The 17,973-nt window shown below is 44.7% G+C and overlaps 1 protein-coding gene across 8 annotated transcripts in view; it reads left to right on the top strand.

The window, feature by feature from the left end:
* EEF1D (eukaryotic translation elongation factor 1 delta) overlaps positions 1-17,973 on the top strand; it is a 28,981-nt gene that overhangs the window by 7,123 nt on the left and 3,885 nt on the right. For 3 of the 8 annotated variants that reach the window (XM_065054620.1, XM_065054621.1, XM_065054622.1), the window contains 5 exons: positions 5,963-6,086; positions 7,784-7,855; positions 15,465-15,561; positions 15,770-15,873; positions 17,279-17,527. In XM_065054620.1, coding sequence (XP_064910692.1) covers positions 5,963-6,086; positions 7,784-7,855; positions 15,465-15,561; positions 15,770-15,873; positions 17,279-17,527 — 646 coding nt within the window. Of the gene's footprint in view, positions 1-2,389; positions 3,625-5,962; positions 6,087-7,783; positions 7,856-14,270; positions 14,340-15,464; positions 15,562-15,769; positions 15,874-17,278; positions 17,528-17,973 lie in introns of those variants that run through there. The other 5 variants (XM_013367556.3, XM_013367557.3, XM_021290097.2 and 2 more) reach the window with 4 other exon arrangements.

The raw sequence follows: 17,973 nt of genomic DNA, 5'->3' as shown, positions 1-17,973 counted from the left end.
GCGTCATTTATGATAATTACCCTCCAAAAATTCAATTTAAATTGATGCTTCCTATATATATTTTATTAAGGGGGATGTTGCTTAATATAAAAATATCTAAAATTATTTGTCCGCCACCTTAGCTTGTTCGTGTATCTGATCCCATATCTTTCCTTGTCTGTAGTAAGAATTGTTTTGTTGCTTTGTAACTGGTGTAAAAATACAAGAAAAAAGGATGAAGTAAAAGAAGAAGCTTCAAAATAAGTCGCAATTTTGATATTTTTATAATTAAAATATAGTATTTAAAATTAATTATGGAATATCCTGAGTTGGGAGGGACCCACAAGGATCCAGTCCAACTCCTGTCCCTTATTATGACAATTGCGCAGTTCATTATTACATAATAATTAATGAATATAAATGAACATATAAGGTTATAAATATTTCAGCCATATGGGAACTTTAATTTGTAACCTGTCATGGGTGAATTTGCAGCTCTAAAGCTTTACATTATCAGTGGGTAGAGCTGCCTCGCAGGTAGTTAATGTCCTATTTTAAACATTTTAAATTTCAAATTTAAATTAAAAATATTAAAATCGAAATTTTTACAAATTAAAATGAAAATTTAAAGTTTAAAATTGACATTGAAATTTAAAAATTAAAAGTAATTCTAAAATTGAAATGAAGATTTTAGAAATGAGAAAGAAAATGTAAGGTTTAAATTTAAACAAATACAATTCAAAATTTGCATTTAAATTTTAAAACAAATTTAGATTTTAAAACTGAAAGAAAATTTGAAGTTGAAATTAAAATTCAAAAATTAAAGAAATTTTAAAGTTGAAATTTAAATTCTAGAAATTAAATTTAAAAGCTGAAATGAAAATTCTAAAAATTAGAAGGAAATTTAAAAGCTGAAATGAAAATTCTAAAAAAATTAAAATGAAATTTAAAAGCTGAAATGAAAATTCTAAAAAAAATTAAAATGAAATTTAAAAGCTGAAATGAAAATTCTAAAAAATTAAGAAGAAATTTAAAAGCTGAAATGAAAATTCTAAAAAAATAAAATGAAATTTAAAAGCTGAAATGAAAATTCTAAAAAAAATTTAAAATGAAATTTAAAAGCTGAAATGAAAATTCTAAAAAAAATTTAAAAGAAATTTAAAAGCTGAAATGAAAATTCTAAAAAAAATAAAAAGAAATTTAAAAGCTGAAATGAAAATTCTAACAATTAAAAAGAAATTTAAAAGCTGAAATGAAAATTCTAACAATTAAAAAGAAATTTAAAAGCTGAAATGAAAATTCTAACAATTAAAAAGAAATTTAAAAGCTGAAATGAAAATTCTAACAATTAAAAAGAAATTTAAAAGCTGAAATGAAAATTCTAACAATTAAAAAGAAATTTAAAAGCTGAAATGAAAATTCTAACAATTAAAAAGAAATTTAAAAGCTGAAATGAAAATTCTAAAAAATTAAAATTGAAACAAAAATTTTAACACATAAAAAGAAATTTGGAAAATTAAATTTTAAAAGAAAATACATTCCGAAATGTAAATTTGAAACGTTGCAATGAAAATGTCAATTGAAAATTTTAAAATTCAATTTAAATTTTAAAATTAAAATGTATTTCTTAAAAACCGACCACAAAGTGCCTTGCAGCTCGTTCATTATCTACTCATTAAATACCTGAGCAGTACATTAAATTCCATAATTCTAAAAGCATTTCCTACACCGTTTCCAATAACATCCATCCCCTAAGAGCTGCTTATCTCTATTTCTATTGGAAAATCCAAACCACGAAGCAGGTGCGATATTTTTCATTTCAATATCGGATTTTTAAAAGAAATTATTCATTTATAAACTCAATCGTGTGTTCTTCACCTCTTGATCAATTATAAATTGTCACTTATTGGGGTTTTAAACTAAAATAGACATGTAATTATTCAGCTCCCTCTGCTGGCCATTTAGTAGCAAAACACAAAGCGACGACCTCTAAAACTACTCAAAAATTGGGGCGTCTTTAGCCCGTCTTCCCAAAACAAGTAATTAAAGACTAATCTAAAATCAGAAGAGTATTTTATACGTTAACAGGTATTTGAGCAAAACCTTGTTGGGTTGTTTCTCCCTACCGGTTGTCTTAAAGCAGAATTTAAAGCCCTTTATGTTTAAATAGCAACACATAGAATTCTTGTTAGAAGTATTTGAGGAGGGAGCTTATTTCGACTTATTCAGACAGTTTAATTCCTTTAAATCCAAATTTCTACCGACGGCAAAACGGAACTGAGCGCAAATAATAGCGGTGCGGCGGCTTTTGATGCTCTTGCGTTAAGAAACTGCTCAAACCTGCTGCATGCCCTTGTTTTGTTGAGTTTTGCCGCCACTACATTGTTGTGCTTATCTTTTAATTAATGCTGCCGCTTTTTGGAGGATGAGGACGAGGAAACCTCCCTGCCCGGTAGAAAAGGTTTGGTTAGACCAGGATAAATATGACGAAGCGGAGCGACCGCGGCACGAAAAGGAAGCGACAGCGGCCGCCGAGGAGCCCCAGGAGGTCGACGCCGTCAACGGCGTCTCCAATGACGACTCCGTCGAAAGCGAATTCAAGGGGGACTCGAAGAAAGCCAAGAACGGCAAGAAGCAAAGGAAACGGAAACGTTCCCCGAAACCCAAAAGCGCGGCCAAGTTGGACTTAATTCTGGCCGGTTTGTCCGCCGACAACGTGTGGTTTGAAAAACCGCTTTACGATCGTGCCGAGAGCGTCTACAGGCAGAAATTAGTGGATTTGCAGCACCAGGAGGTGCCCAAGGATGCGCTGATGGCTCAGGTGTTGCCATTAGCGGCCGGGTTGAAAGCTTTTCAAGACGTTCCTCAGCTGAGGATCCTTCCAGCAGCGCCGTCCTGCTCCCACGGGAGCCTGTCCGCCTGTCACCACGTCATTCAGGACGTCTGGGTCAACAAGTTGGACTTTGATAAAGCCGAGGAGATGTTCCTCGAAAAAACTCACTTCTTCGTTCCCCCGAACGCCCTCAGCATCCCGTCCATGTGGCCGAACGCCGGCGGTGTCGCGCTGAGGACGCCGGATGAGGGCTACGTGACGGCCCTGCCCACTCCTGCTACGCCGAGAGACATCGGCGACGATTCTTCTTCCTCCGTTCCTGGTTTGCCTGGCTCTGTACACCCTACGGTAAACGGTAAGCCGCAGGTTTCCACCTTTCAGGCTCTCGTGTCAGAGGTTTGGTTGGAGAAACCTCTTTATGACGATGCTGAGAAGAGTTTCTATGAGAACATGTTTGACGGTCACCCCTCGGGTACAACCACCCAGCAGCAACGCGCCAGCCCTGAAGCGTCAAAGAACGAGGACAAGGAGAACCTCAGTGTTGGAAAAGAAACGGCCGATGAACACGTGGATACGGCTGCCACCTGTTTATTTCCTAACGACGCTGAGCAACCTCCGCCTACCAGCTTTTTTCTGCACGAGGGCAGCGAAACCGTGTGGCTTAATAAACTGACGTACGACAGGGCCGAGTCGCGATACTACGCAGCTGAGGCTCTGAAGACGGCGAGAGCGGGAGAGAGTACGGAGGTGGAGGAATCCACAGTAATAAAACCCTCCCGACCAGCTGCTGGTTCTTCTGCACCAGAAACGAAGTAGGAGGAGTTTATTTTTTGGGGTAACGCGTGTGCAACGCGGCCGGGTCGGGATTGAGCTGGAAGAATTTGCATGTGCGGAAGACGAGCGTCCTTTGGAGAGAGCGTAGGGAGATGCTGAGCCTGTTTGTGGGCAGGATAACGGGGGGAAACCTCCTTCAGGAACCCCTCCTTCTCCAGATGAATGCTAGTGGCGAAAAATAGTTAAGGTTAAGCATTTAAAGTTAGGGCTGGTAAGTGAGCTGAGGTTTGTCCCTGTCTTTATGTGGTTGGGAGCCTGGGGCTGTGCAAAGCAAAACAAAAGTGAGACATTAAAAGTGGCAGAGGGGGCCGTGTTGGATTTTAAGAGGTTTTTAAATGGTGATTTTGCTGTGTATTTCTGTTAAAATGCCACAGGGTCCTTCAGAGAAGCGTCATCCCCAATTCTGCAGAGCGGGTGGGTTGGTCATCGAGTTCCAACGTGACCACGTCTGAGCATCCAGCTCGAAGGAAACTTGGGGATGATGGTGAAATACAATTTTAGGCACAGGACTTGCTGGGTTACAGCTCGTTTGATGTGTGTTCTCAAATCATATGTGACCTTCGTCGTTATGAATCAGTTCACAGACAAACATTTAAAGGCTTCTTTTGAAGTCCTGCATGATTCTGTGCTTTCTATATTAAAAAAATGTGCTTTTATATATGACCGGCTCAACACTGAAGTCTGGGAGCCTGTCCCAAGGCTGGTGTTTAAATGTTATTTTGCAGTGACCGATGTTGTTGGGGACAATATATTACAAAGGCCCTTGTAGCATCGGTCCCTATTTCTGATACTTTCGATCCTTATCTTAGGATTTCGATCCAAATCTTAGGATTTGTTGGAGAGTTTTAAGATCTTTATGTCTAATGATAACAGGGAGTTACAGAGAAGTTTTAGAGCACACCGTGTCTGATTTGGGGTAATTTTCTTTAGTTGGAAGGAATTCGGTGGTGCCTTTTACCTTTCCCCAAGAAAGTTCATGTGTCTTTGTAAAATATGTGGTGGAAATTTGGCTGGAATTGGGATTCTCCGTTAATAATCCTGGTTGGCAGCTCTTGGAGGGTTGAGTGGTGGGATGGGCTTCATTGTTGAGAACCTGCACGTTGTGGTGGCCTCTGGTTTCTTTTGGTTTTATAGAAGACTCATCTCTTGGCATCTGTGGAAATGTGTTACTGTGTTATTTTTAGGAAAGGCTTTGGGAGTTTCTATTAATTGTTGTGTGGTAGAACCTGGTAGTGTTGTGGTTTCATCGTGATGTTTTGTCCCCATTATCGCCACCACAAATCAATGTCACCATCCCTTGGCTTGAAATAAGGGAATGTCATCTTAGCATTGCAAGAGCTCCATCGTTTGCCTTGAAATGAAGAAATTAAACAACCTTTGGAAGCTGCTGCATGAAGAAAAACCATTTGACAGTGGTGTGAGGATATTTTACGCTGTTCCTCCTGCAGTGACAGGTGTCTGTCCCTTCCAAGTGTTGCGTTGTGGATGGTTTTAATTTCTAAACAGATGCAGCAGCTTCCAAAAGGCCTGTTGTAAATTGAATATATGGATTCACGGAGGCTGGTTGATGTTGGGTGGTCTGTTTTGGGTTGTTCCTTGCAAGAGGATTCGATGACCGTGTTGAGACATGAGCCTAAGATACCCAACAGTTGGTGTCAATTTGGTCGAATCGCGTTCAAGAAAGACTGAAACGCGTCAAGAGGTGATGGTCACGTTGCCACGTGGAGCTGCGTATCCTTCGTTTTTTCGTTTCACCGTGGCCAGGAGCCTTAAAAATTAGAAGGATGGTTCCCTTTTTGATTCGTATAGACAAGGAATCTTTCTTAGCAGCGGATTTTAGACATGAAGAGGAAATTTGTGATGCTGAGGGTGGTGAAACACTGGACCAGGTTGCCCGGAGAGGTGGTGGATGCCCCATCCCTGGAGATATTCAGGGTCAGGTTGGATAGGGCTCTGAGCAACCTGAGCTGGGTTAAGATGTCCCTGCTCATGGGATTCATTCAGTGATTCCCATGATCTACAAAATCGTGCTCTGAAAGCTCGTGGAAAAAGGTACAAATGAGCTGATTTGTTCCGTCCCCACTTGCTCTGTCACTAAATGCGGGTCAGGCCACACAGTCAGGCGGGTGATTATAGACTGTCCTGCTTTCTTAATACGATCCTGTTTACTTAAACCTTTCCATCAGAGGGAAAACCGCCAAGCAGAGACCTACAAGCACAGCAAAACCCACTTTTCTGACAAGCCCGTTGCCAGCTGCCGGCCTTAAGTGCTTCTAGATACTCACTTTGCCTTTATCTTTTTTCCCCTTTCTGCAGAAAAATGGCAGTCGACCACTTTTTGTCCGAGAAGATCTGGTTTGACAAATACAAGTACGACGATGCCGAGCGAAGATACTACGAGCAGATGAACGGGCCCGTCGGGGGCTCCTCGCAGCAGCAGGTAACGCTCGTTCTCAAGGGTTTAGCAGAGGGCTGGAGCTTTAAAAACCAGTTCAGAGCAGGTGAAAGGACACGACGCACGTTCACTTTTGGGTTATTCGCACTCTGGTTGCTGCCATTTCCATGTGTGAGTCTTGTCTGCAGCTGTACCCTGAGTTACAAGCCATCTTGCCTTTAGAAAAGACATTTTTTGTAGACTACAAGGGATTTTTTTCCATACAACCGATGTACTGGGTGGTCACACACCCTTGTAACAAGAGGACCGGTTATATGCTATATATACATATATATATATATATATAGTTATTTTTCTGAGGCTGCTGCACAAATATTTCCTGTGATTTAGAGGCACAATTTGAGCCCTGAAGCCCCAAGAGCTGCTTGAAGAATTGACCTTTTCCCAATTCAACCAGGGAAGAAGCCGTTCCATCAGTTTCCCATGGATGGAGGTGTTTGGGAACAGTTACCGAGGGTTTGATTTGATATAAACGAGCTGTTTGGTGTTTAAAGAGCAGCCCTACGGCTCCAAAGAGCCCGGGAATTAAGTTCCTCTCTTTGCGTGCTCCTGCAGCAAACCTGAGCTGAAGTAGCTCAAGCTTAAATATTACCCCGAAATTATGATTATTTAAAAGTACAGAGCTATCATAACCTCTTCCTGCTACGTAAAGAGCTGTTAACTGCTTATGCACTTAGTTGGGTGTGTAGAAAGCAGCTTAGAGTTTTATATGCCTGTCTTGCAAGGGTTTAAGGGGAAGCTTTTTGCTTAAGTATTAGTTTCTGGGCACGTTTTCTCTCTCTTCCTCCTGCAAATCTTGACTAGAGGTGGCAAAGCACCCGGGCTACGGGCGTAAATAAATATCCAAAGCTTTAGATAAGCGCTTGAAGTCGGTTTTAAAGCGCCAATCTCTGCAGTGCTCTTAGAAAAACAAAATATTTCATGCCACGAAAGGAGCTTTCAGTGAATTTCTGCCTTTGAGAGGTGGTGTGAGGGCTCCGGGTGAGCTTATCAGCTGCTTTTCTGCTAAGAAAAATAGATCCATGCTCCTTCAAACCTTCCTGCAACCTGGTAGTGATATCCACACATACCTGGGCACATGGAGACTGATGTGTCCAAGCTGTTGCTCATCTCTGGTCTATTTGACGCAGGATTTTTGGGCTTGGGGGCGGTTTTGTGGCTCAGATCTTGCTCGTGGGGTTGCAGCCTGGGAGAGACAAGGAGTCAATGGATCATGGAAACTTGAATTTGTGCCCCGGGAAGGGAATCTTTAAATCCAGACTAAGGTGTGAGGGGGGGAAATAAAAGCTTGTGCTGCTGCACTCCATGTTGTACCTCTCCGAATAAAAGACTTGAGTTAGGGCTCAGTTCTTGCCTGAAAATTGTGACGCTTAATACGACAAAGAGCTGCCTAACGATAGATCTCAAAGCGACTCCAACCCTCTGCTTTACTGGCAGCTGTTGAGGGTAATAATAGAGAATTTAAAAGCTCTTGACTGGATGATCTTCTGGACACATGGCCCGATGTGACCAGGGATTGCGGTCGCTGCTGCTTGATTTAAATCCAATCCCCCTGGCAGCTAATTGTGCTGAATCAGTAGAAGGAACCCTCCCTGTTCTTACCCTCTTTTTAACTTCCCAGTTTTCCCATGTTTCCTATTTAAAAAACAAACAAAACTTGGTTCTTTCTGCGCTGTTTGCAGGAGAACGGAGCCAGCACCATCCTCCGCGACATTGCCAGAGCCAGGGAGAATATCCAGAAATCGCTGGCCGGAGTGAGTACCTGAGCTCTCTCACCAGCTGGTTACCCGCAACCATTTTTAGCTGTGGCGCATCTCACACAATTCCACCCCAACCACCCATAGATTCTGTGCCTTCTGATTTTTTTATTAAGCCAGAGGAGAAAACGAAGGCGCCATGCGGCGCCATGTACAACCAGCGTAGCTCCATCCCATCACTACCAGAGAGTTGCATGCTGCTTACCCGCTTGCTAAACTTCTTAAAACTAACCGCATTTGGGTTAAAATCCTTCGACTGTGCGTTTCTTTTCTTTGTTTTTATCCTGGTGGAACGTTCGCCCGCATCTTATCTAACAAGTTATTGTTAAAATAACCTCGCTGAGTAGCAAAGCACTGAGTGTGTGCATCTCATGGGATACATTGGGCTGCCACCTTATCTATCTTGTTTCAATTTCGGGCAGGGTATGTGCAAAAAAATGGTGTTTTGCATCTGCTGCATGTAGGAAATTCAGCTTGGCTACTACCTGTAAGTCTGGACCATCTTTAAAAGCTCAGTAACATCATTTCTGGAGAAGTTTTTGTGCTGATATGTACAGCCAGCACTCTATAAACTCTTATGATTTTTAAGAGGAAGCTGAGATCTTAAATTAATAAGTGGACTCGTTTATAGGTAATGAAAAATCCCAGAATACAGCCCTTGTGTCTTAATTTCTTACCTTGGCGGTGGGACTAATATATACCTGCAATATTTTCCATCCTTTATATAGATTTGGCCTCATAACTCCTTATTTTGGGGTATTTAACACCCTCGTTTTCTCTCTAGATCAGTAGAATAACAGCGAATCGAGCCTTTCATATTCCTCCTTAACACAAGCAGAAAGGAGCCGAAGGTTTAATTAAAGGATTCATTTGGCTTTGGTTGGATTTGCTGGTCCCAAATGCAGCATGGAAGTCAATGGAAAGTTGAGACATCTTAGTAATATTAAAACATCTTAGTAGTATTAAAACGAAACCAAAAATAGGAAAAAGCATTATGGACCCAAAACTGTCAGGGTATATTTAATGTATAGCTGCTGTGCTGCTCTCTAAGAGTGTAGTTGCTTGATTAAGCAGAGCGACAGTGACTTTCTTATTGTTTTAAAATCCCATTTTACTGGTGGTGCTTCACATGATACCCCGGAGAGTTGATCTTTTCAGCTTTTCCACACGTTGTCACATTTCTGCCCTGGAACCTGAAGCCGTAAACAACGCTCTGTGTTAAAAAAGGTCGAGCTGTGGAAAAACGAGTCTGAAAAATCAGATTTTGTAGCTTGTGTTTCTGAAGGGTCATCGTTGACCTCAGGCAGTCGCGGTGTGAAGCAGGTTTGACTTTAGAACATGCTTAAACTTCTATTTTTATGTTCCAGTATAAGTTGGGGAATGAGCTATTAGAGAGCAGTGTAGGGGAAAGGGACCTGGGGGTCCTGGGGACAGCAGGGTGACCATGAGCCAGCACTGGGCCCTTGTGGCCAGGAAGCCAATGGGACCTGGGGTGGTTTAGAAGGGGGTGGTCAGTAGGTCAGAGAGGTTCTCCTGCCCCTCTGCTGTGCCCTGGGGAGACCACACCTGGAATATTGTGTCCAGTTGTGGCCCCTCAGTTCCAGCAGGACAGGGAACTGCTGGAGAGAGTCCAGCGCAGCCACCAAGATGCTGAAGGGAGTGGAGCATCTCCCGTGTGAGGAAAGGCTGAGGGAGCTGGGGCTCTGGAGCTGGACAAGAGGACACTGAGGGGGGACTCATTCCTGGGGATCAAGATGGAAAGGGGCAGTGTCAGGAGGATGGAGCCAGGCTCTTCTGGTGACAACCAGGGACAGGACAAGGGGCAATGGGTGAAAACTGGAACACAGGAGGTTCCACTGCAAGAGGAGAAGCAACTTGTTGGGGTGAGGGTGGCAGAGCCTGGCCCAGGCTGCCCAGGGGGTTGTGGAGTCTCCTTCTGTGCAGACATTCCAACCCCCTGGACACCTTCCTGTGTAACCTCATCTGGGTGGTCCTGTTCTAGCGGGGGGATTGGACTGGATGAGTTTTCGAGATCCCTTCCAACCCCTGACATTCTGGGATTCATTTTCTGATTCTGTGTTTCAGAAAGCCAAATTTATGCTCTGTGATGTGCAGAATAATAGTGAAGTGTGTTTTTTATAGTCAGGATTTAGTCTTCCCTTCCACCTGAACATTATTGTCAGGAGCCTAAAGATGTTGCGAGTGAAAAATTGGCTCTTGGAAGATGGGAAGATGCTGGGAATTTCACCCAATGGCTGATTTTCAGCTGGATGATATTCTGAAATATATGAATGAGCGTTAGAAGGGTTTGAGGCAATGGTTTGTACCTCCCAAAGGAGGATACTAAGCTCTGATGCTGGAAACATTTGTTTGCACATACCTTTCATCCCGCTTCGCATGGTCATCTCTGCTTTGAAGCATTTTTCCAGTCCACACCTGCTCGATCGCTAACATAAAGGTGTTAACATGTGCGGTACCGCAGCCAGGGAAGGGTGTTGTATCTTTGCATATTGAAAATAGATTTAATTTTGAGTGAAGCCGAGTGATTTGTGAGCTCTAGACTGGAAGAACCTGCACGTCACACCTGTAGCTGTCCCATCCCAACAGATGGGATGAGGGATGAGTTAACTCTAGATGCGACACGCGCCCTGACTCAACAGATGAGACCAGGTGTGAGTTAACTCTGGGTTAATTCTGCGCGGTTATGTGAAGTGAATGACACGCAATCACCTCCAGGGTCCAATTCAATTGTGAGTCTTACTAAAAGTATGTGTTGGAATATTGGTTACAGTGAATGGTGACTTGGCAAAAGTATAACAGAACTTATCAACACATTAACAGCAAAAATCCTACTATGAGTGATATATTGGCAACCATCAGTAGCTATAATATGAAATTTAACCAGAAATCAACAGCAGAGCTTAAAGATGGTGTTATCCTTATATGTTCAAAAGGGAAGGGGGGAAAGAGAGTGGTAGAGAGGGAAGGAAAACTAAGGTATAAGGGAGAGAGAAGAGAGTAATATATACACGGAAGGAGAGACAAAGAAATGGGGGTATAGAATAAAGGAGAGAAGGAAAGAGCAGAGATAAAAGGAAGAAAGAAAAGTGAGGGATCCAGTCTCTTACAGCCCCACAATGTGGATGACAGGACTTGTACAGTGATGTGTGGCCTCGGTGTTCCACGGCGAGGATGCTGGGGTCAGGAACGCGGCATCCTCTGATGGCTGGTTCAGAGTGAGGGTCCTCAGGGTGCTGGTATTCCCTTGGTAAGGCCGAGCTGGTGTTCCCTTCGGTGAGACTGGTAGGCTGGTATTCCCTTGGTAAGGCCGAGCTGGTGTTCCCTTCGGTGAGACTGGTAGGACCCCCTAAATGAGACTGGTAGGACCCCCTAAATAAGACTGGTATTCCCTCGGTGAGGCTGAGCTGGTATTCCCTACCTGTGCTGTTTTAGGTGAGCTTTTTATAGCTCCCGGAGTAGAGGAAAGTCTAGGGGGGAAAGTGGTGATTGCAAAAAGAGGGACAAGTCTGGACAAGTCCTGGGCCACGTTGAGGGGTGTCCGTCTTGCCCCTTTGTGTCATGCAGAAATCCACGGGGAACCTCTGGTTGTCCAGACACATTTATTTGTAGCAATCTGGACAAGTAGAGATCAAAATCTCTTCCCTTGGTGTATCAGGGAGCTCGAAGAGCGCTCGTAGCTTTATCCAAAAAGAACTTTTGCTAAGTTTTTCTTCCTCAGTCAGTATTATCTCTGGTGTTTAATGTATGTTTTAGAGGCTCAAACTATAGCGATGGTCAGACATTGAAACTGAGGCTAAACTCTGTTATCTACCCTTCATAAGCAAGAAAGTCCCAGAGTTTTAATTAGTTTGTATAATTGGATTTATATGCGGTCCTTGGTGCGGTTCCAGGCTTGCTGAGTGTTTCTATTTTGAAGTAGGTTGCGCTCAGCGTATCACCAATGTGGGTTTAGCACAAAACTATAGCTTAGACCAGGTTTTACACAGTTTCTAGGATGGCTGGACCGGTTTGTGATGACCCTTAATCTCTCTTATTTTGCTTGAGCCTCTTTCTTCTTGCTCAGGCTCATTCTACCCTGGGGTTGTTGATTTAAATGCTTTGCTGTGCCCTTCATGCTGTAAACCTCCCTTTTTAAACAGGAAAATACAGCACGCGAATGCTGGTTTAGGACACGAATGCTGGTTTAGGATTAGTTTAGCGTATGTAATACGCTGAATCTCTTCATCCAGGTGCACGATACTGAATTTGGTGGCGTTTTAAGCTCTCAGTGCACCCAGGCTGTTAATGAAATTTGCCATTTTGGCAGAGACGGGTGAGAAATCCGGAGGTCGCCGCGATATCTGTGCTGTCCGTATCCCCGCACACTGATGCACGGACATGTATTTAAATGCCCCACTGAGAATTCCGGCTCTTTGGGCTTCATTATTGGAATTTACAACCTTAACATCATCTCACCCGCAGTATCAATATAAAACCGGCAAAGGAAAGGGTGAAAATAAAAGGATTTGGTGCTCAAAATTTACATCCCGTTTACATTCTTCCTGTTGAGAACAGCTTGGAGCAGAGCAGAAGGTTTAAAAATCCTCTCATCTCACTCTTGCAAGCTGTCGCTACAGCCTTTTTTTTGTGGAAAATGACCATGATTTTCTCCTCAAACTTCCCAAACGACACAACCACACAAGGCTGGCAGGTTGTTCTTAAACTGGAGGCATCATGCCAAGCTGTACATGACTTTTTGGGGGGAACCTGTTCTGTGCTGACAAGCATAAAGGTGCTGCTTCAATTTAAATTCCTCATCTTTGAGGGGCCATTACTAACAGGGCAGAGAAGTGTGGAGGCGCAGCTGGTTTCTGTGGCAAATGTGCTAAACCTGGGAGCCTGGTTTAAAACCAGGCTGATCTGCAGCACAAAATATTCTTACAGGGTCTTAAACATCCACGGTCGTGCCCAGGACAGCCGGTCGGTTGGGCAAAACCTGCAGAAATGCCTCAGTGTTTGGCTTGGAAACGGGACTAAGGGCTTCAGACTGAGTCTCTTTGTGTCTCTTTGCAGGTGACACAGCTCCTGAGTTTGATCACGACTCAGAACCAAAAGTGTCATTTCAATTGGTGGGGATGGATGTGGCCACTGCCAGAATTCACTTTTCGCTGACCTAACTTAGACTTTGGCCCTGGTGGTGTAACTGGAGCAGGAACGGGTCAGGCAATAAGTTGATCTGAGGTTTAATTTGGTCCTTGGAGTACAAAGCTAGGCCTAGCCCTCTGGGATGAGCCCACCATGACTTGCAGTGTGTGTGTGTGAGCATGGAAACCCATGGGAGTCTCATCATGTTGTCAGTGCAGACCGGCGTGTGTTGCTTTATTGTAGAATCATGGAATGGTTTGTCTTGGAAGGGACATTTGAAGGTGCCACCCCTGCCATGAGCAGGGACATCTTCACCAGCTCAGGTTGCTCAGAGCCCCGTCCAGCCTGGCCTGGGATGTCTCAGGGATGGTTCATCCACCGCCTCTCTGACCAACCTGGGCCAGCGTTTTATTACCCTCATTGTAACAAATTTCTTCTTTATATCTGGCCTGAATCTTCCCTCTTTTACTTTAAAATCATCACCTCTTGTCCTGTCACAACAGGCCTTGCTCAAAAGTCTGTCCCCGTCTTGTCAGCCCCTTTTAATTATTGAAAGGCCGCACTAAGGTCTCCCCGGAGCTTCTCCTCCCCAGGCTGAACCCCCAGCTCTCTCAGCCTTTCTCCCCAGAGCTGTTCAGCCCTTGGCCCATTCCCATGTCCCTCCTCTGTCCCACTCCAACAGCTCCATGTCTGGCTGGTGCTGGGACCCCAGAGCTGGACGCAGAGCTCAGGGGGCTCAGGACATGGGGGCACAGGGGCAGGATCACCCCTTCACCTGCTGCTCACGCTGCTCTGGGTGCAGCCCAGGACATGATTGATTTTCTGGGCTGTGAGCACATGTTGCCGGGTCATGTCCAATCTTTCATCCACCAGAACCCTCAGGTCCTTCTCCACAGGGCTGCTCTCCATCCATCCATCCATCCCCAGCCTGGATTGATACAAGGGGTTGCCCCAACCCATGTGCGGGACCTTGCGCTTGGCCTTGTTGAACCTCAATGAGATTCGCATTGTCCCACTTCTCTGTAGGTGTTGTGTCTTTACTCTTGGATTAAGAGTCTTGGTAACAAGATGTTTAACAGGAAGGTGGCAGAGTTCACAGTGCCAGCTTCGTTTGGTGTGTAGTTGGTGTGAGGCTGTTTTTTGTTGCTCAGTGATTTTTCCTGCATGTGGATTTGGCTTCCTGCACTTGATCTGCCTCTTCCAGCATGAGTGAAATCCTCTCTGTCTTCTGAACCAAACGTCCTCCAAACCTTTTCGCCCTTTGCAGCAGAAGACAGGTCCTCGTAGTAAAGAAGCTTCTGCTGCCCGTCACAAGAAGCAGTCGGGCCGTTCAACTGTAAGTCAATCTGCACACACACGGAGCTGGTTGTGTGATTTGAGAGGATGTTGTAGGGCAAGGACATCCCTGCCTTGGAGAGATGGACCACGTTCTCCTTCCTCACCACGAGAGGCGTTTGGCCTTTGGCACGCAGTCGTAGCTCATCCAGATGATTTAATTTCGGTCGTAGAATCATAAAATGTCCTGAGTTAAAAGGGGGCCCACATGGATCATCAAGGTCTCCCAGCTTGATATGTGTTTGGAGACTATAAATCTACACTCATGTTCCTGAGCCTGCACCCACAGGCTGTGTCAGATAAATTTCAAGGTGCTTTTGACCCTTTTTTTGGGTGGGGTGAAGAATGTCTTTGACCTTCCTCCCAGGAGCAGCTTGTGCTGCTCCATGTGTCCCATGTTTGGGTATCTCCCAGGCTTTGTGTGCCAAATATTCCCCATCTTAACTCCCATATTTCTCTCTTTCCACCTGAAGAGATCTCAGAAGTGTGTCAACAACTGAGAACCACATTATAATTACATATAGGGTGCACTTCAAAATACTATAAATTATTTCCTCTGTTGTATTCAGTTCTAAATGACACTTAAAGCATGAAGGCTCATTATTTCTTTTCTCATTTGATTTTATAGATAAGGGCCTCCTTCAAAACAAAAGCCCTTTTTTGCTGTTAAAACAAATACTTTTGCAGCTCGATGGCGACAATTGCTCCTTCAGAATGTCTTAAAGTGGATTTAAGGTGTTTTGAGAGAAATTAAAGGCTGGGGAAGGTGGGAGTATCAGAATGCCAGGTTCTCCGTCCAGCTTTGGGACTCACTGTGGGACATTTGGGTCACTTTTGTGCCTCAGTTTGGCTGTAAGAGGGGACCGGCCACCCCTTTTTGATGTGTTTAGCGGCAGTTTGATCTGAGACTCTAAAGAATGACTTGATCATTGGTGCCAGCTGAAATTTCTCGACATACGTTTCATCATTCTATAGAGCTAATACCTTATTTTTATAAAACCTTTAGAGAAAATGTCTTTGTTCTTAGATTAGTTTTCATATTTTTTCTTCCCCTAAGGCTTTACTGAAGCACTGAGCTTGGCAGCTGGCAAACAGATTGATTTCACCTCCGTTTTCCTTGTTGCAGAGCACGAATACGACCTCTCCTGGGCCTCCTGGCGACCAAAACGATCTCCTGTCCCGAATTTCTCACCTGGAGGTAGAAAATCAAAACCTTCGCAGTGGTAAGTAGGAGGATCTTGTGGCATGAAAGCAAAACTTGGACAGGTTTGGTGCCAGGTGAGCACATGCCAGGGTCTTGATCAGATCTTTGCAGGGGCAACTGGTGGTTTTTAAAGCCCACATTGAGCAGAAGCAAATTGGTCCTGATTTGAACTGATGCAGAGCTTACAAGATAAGGTTCTTTTTATTAATTTATTTCCTCCCTTATAGTTGTTGCAGACCTTCAGATGGCCATCTTCAAGTTGGAAAGCCGCCTGAATGCTCTGGAAAAGTCATCTACCTCCCACCAACCCGCAGCGGTTCCTCCCACCCAGGTGAGCCTTGACAAAGTGCTGTTGTTGTTTCGTCTGCCGTCACAAAGCGCCGCATCGTTTCCAGGACCTCGTGGCTGGCTGAAGATGGAGAGATGCTCGTAGTCAGGTTGAGTTTGTGGGAGGTTTTCCAGCAGTTGTGGCAACTGCCTCATCATCATTGTATCAGCACCGGTGTGGTCAGCAGGCCCAGGGCAGTGACCGTCCCCTGGACTGGGCACCAATGAGGCCAAACCTCAAATCCTGGGGTCAGTTTTGGGCCTCTCACACCAAGAAAGCCCTTGAGGTGCTGGAGCGAGTTGAGAGAAGGGAACGGAGCTGGTGAGGGGCTGGAGCACAAGTGTGATGGAGCGGCTGAGGGACCTGGGGGTTCAGCTGGAGAACAGGAGCTGAGGGGAGACCTTCTGATCTCTGAACTGCCTGAAAGGAGCTTGGAGCCAGGGGAAGTCGGGCTCTGCTCCCCAGGAACAAGCGCCAGGAGCAGAGGAAACAGCCTCAGGTTGCGCCAGGGGAGGTTGAGGTTGGATCTGGGGAACAATTTCTTCCCCAAAGGGCTGTGGGGCATTGGAACAGGCTGCCCAGGGCAGTGCTGGAGTCACCATCCCTGGAGGGGCTGAAAAGACATGGATATGAGATTCTCAGGGACATGGGGTGGTGCCAGGGGTGGGTTATGGTTGAACTCGATCTTAAAGGTCTTTTCCAACCAAGATGGTTCTATGATTTTTCCCAAAAAGTGTGTGTAGAGAGAAATGTTTTACCAAGACTAGCAAAGCAGCTACATTAGCAATTTCAGCCAGCGAGAGCTGGTGCAAATGTGTAGAACTTTAGAGTTATACACTTGAGTAGTATTTAGTGCTGTTTCTTAGCACACACCAGGTAAAATACCACTTTGTTACAACAGATAGGCGGAATTTATCACACCTTTTTTTAGCCAATATCCCTGCTAGGAATGTATTTTGTTTAATTTAAGAGGAAACTGAGGGAGCTGGATGTGTGGCGCCAATTTGATTGATCTTTGTAGGCTGGAAGATGTTCTACCAGTGGTGCTGGTGGTCTCTGCAGTCAAACCTATAGAATGTGTAGGCTCCTCCTCGTGCTAGGGAAAGATTCCCAACTTCTGTCCTACTCAGACTCTTATGGTCCAGATATCCTGAGCCTTTAGAACGGTCAACTCTTGGCTATGTGGTGGTTTTTGCTCTGCTGGGCCAGTTCAAAGGTCCGTTGGGTCGAACGTCCTATTTTGATGGCCAATAGTTGATTTTTCATGCAAATCACGTGGCGTGGGCCACGTTCACTGTCTTGAGCAACACAGATTTCTGTTCCTGAGCTTCTCTTGAGTTCTGATGCAACTTCAGGTTAATCTTCTCCCCTTTTTTCCTTGACGCACATGCACGTCACCCCAATGAAGAAAGTGGAACCGTTCAGCGTTCCCTCCAAGAAAGTGGAGCTTCCGTCGGCTTCACCGGCAAAAAAAGTTGAGCCTCCTGCCGCAGAGGAAGATGATGATGATGACATCGACCTTTTTGGGAGTGACGATGAAGAGGAAGATCAAGAGGCTGCCAAAGTCCGGGAGGAGAGACTGCGGCAGTACGCGGAGAAAAAGGCCAAGAAACCGGGTCTTATTGCCAAATCTTCCATCCTTCTGGACGTGAAACCGGTGAGTAACGGAGGTGGGGGAGCTCCTGTGCGTCTGTGAATTGTCTCACTCACACGTCCCGGTGAAGATATTAGGTTGGTGCAAAAGTAATTGGAGTTTCGGAATGTGACTTTTGAATCATTATAACTAGGCTCAAACCTGTCTTTATTAATCAAAATAGGAAACGTTACAATCAACACGGTTTTGCTGATGAGAAGTTTGTTTGTTCCTGTAGCCTAAAATTCTGTGCTTTGGGATTCGACGAACTCTTGTGTGGCAGAATGCAAACCCCCCTCTCTCCCCCTCCCTCCTTCGATGTGGAAGGAGTAGACACATCTTCCCCTCTCTCTGTTGTTTGAGGCCAACAGCTTCTTTTGTTTGGCCCCAGAGCCCCCTGGCCAGGGCCGTTAGGAGAAGGGAGCGCCGAGGCGCCAGGAGCCGCTGGGCGCCCACAGACAATGTGGGGA

This window comes from Columba livia, chromosome 2, assembly GCF_036013475.1.
Source record: "Columba livia isolate bColLiv1 breed racing homer chromosome 2, bColLiv1.pat.W.v2, whole genome shotgun sequence".
Classification (NCBI taxonomy): Eukaryota; Metazoa; Chordata; class Aves; order Columbiformes; family Columbidae; genus Columba; species Columba livia.
Note: the sequence above shows the minus strand (reverse complement) of the source record. Positions and strands in the feature narration are given on the sequence as shown.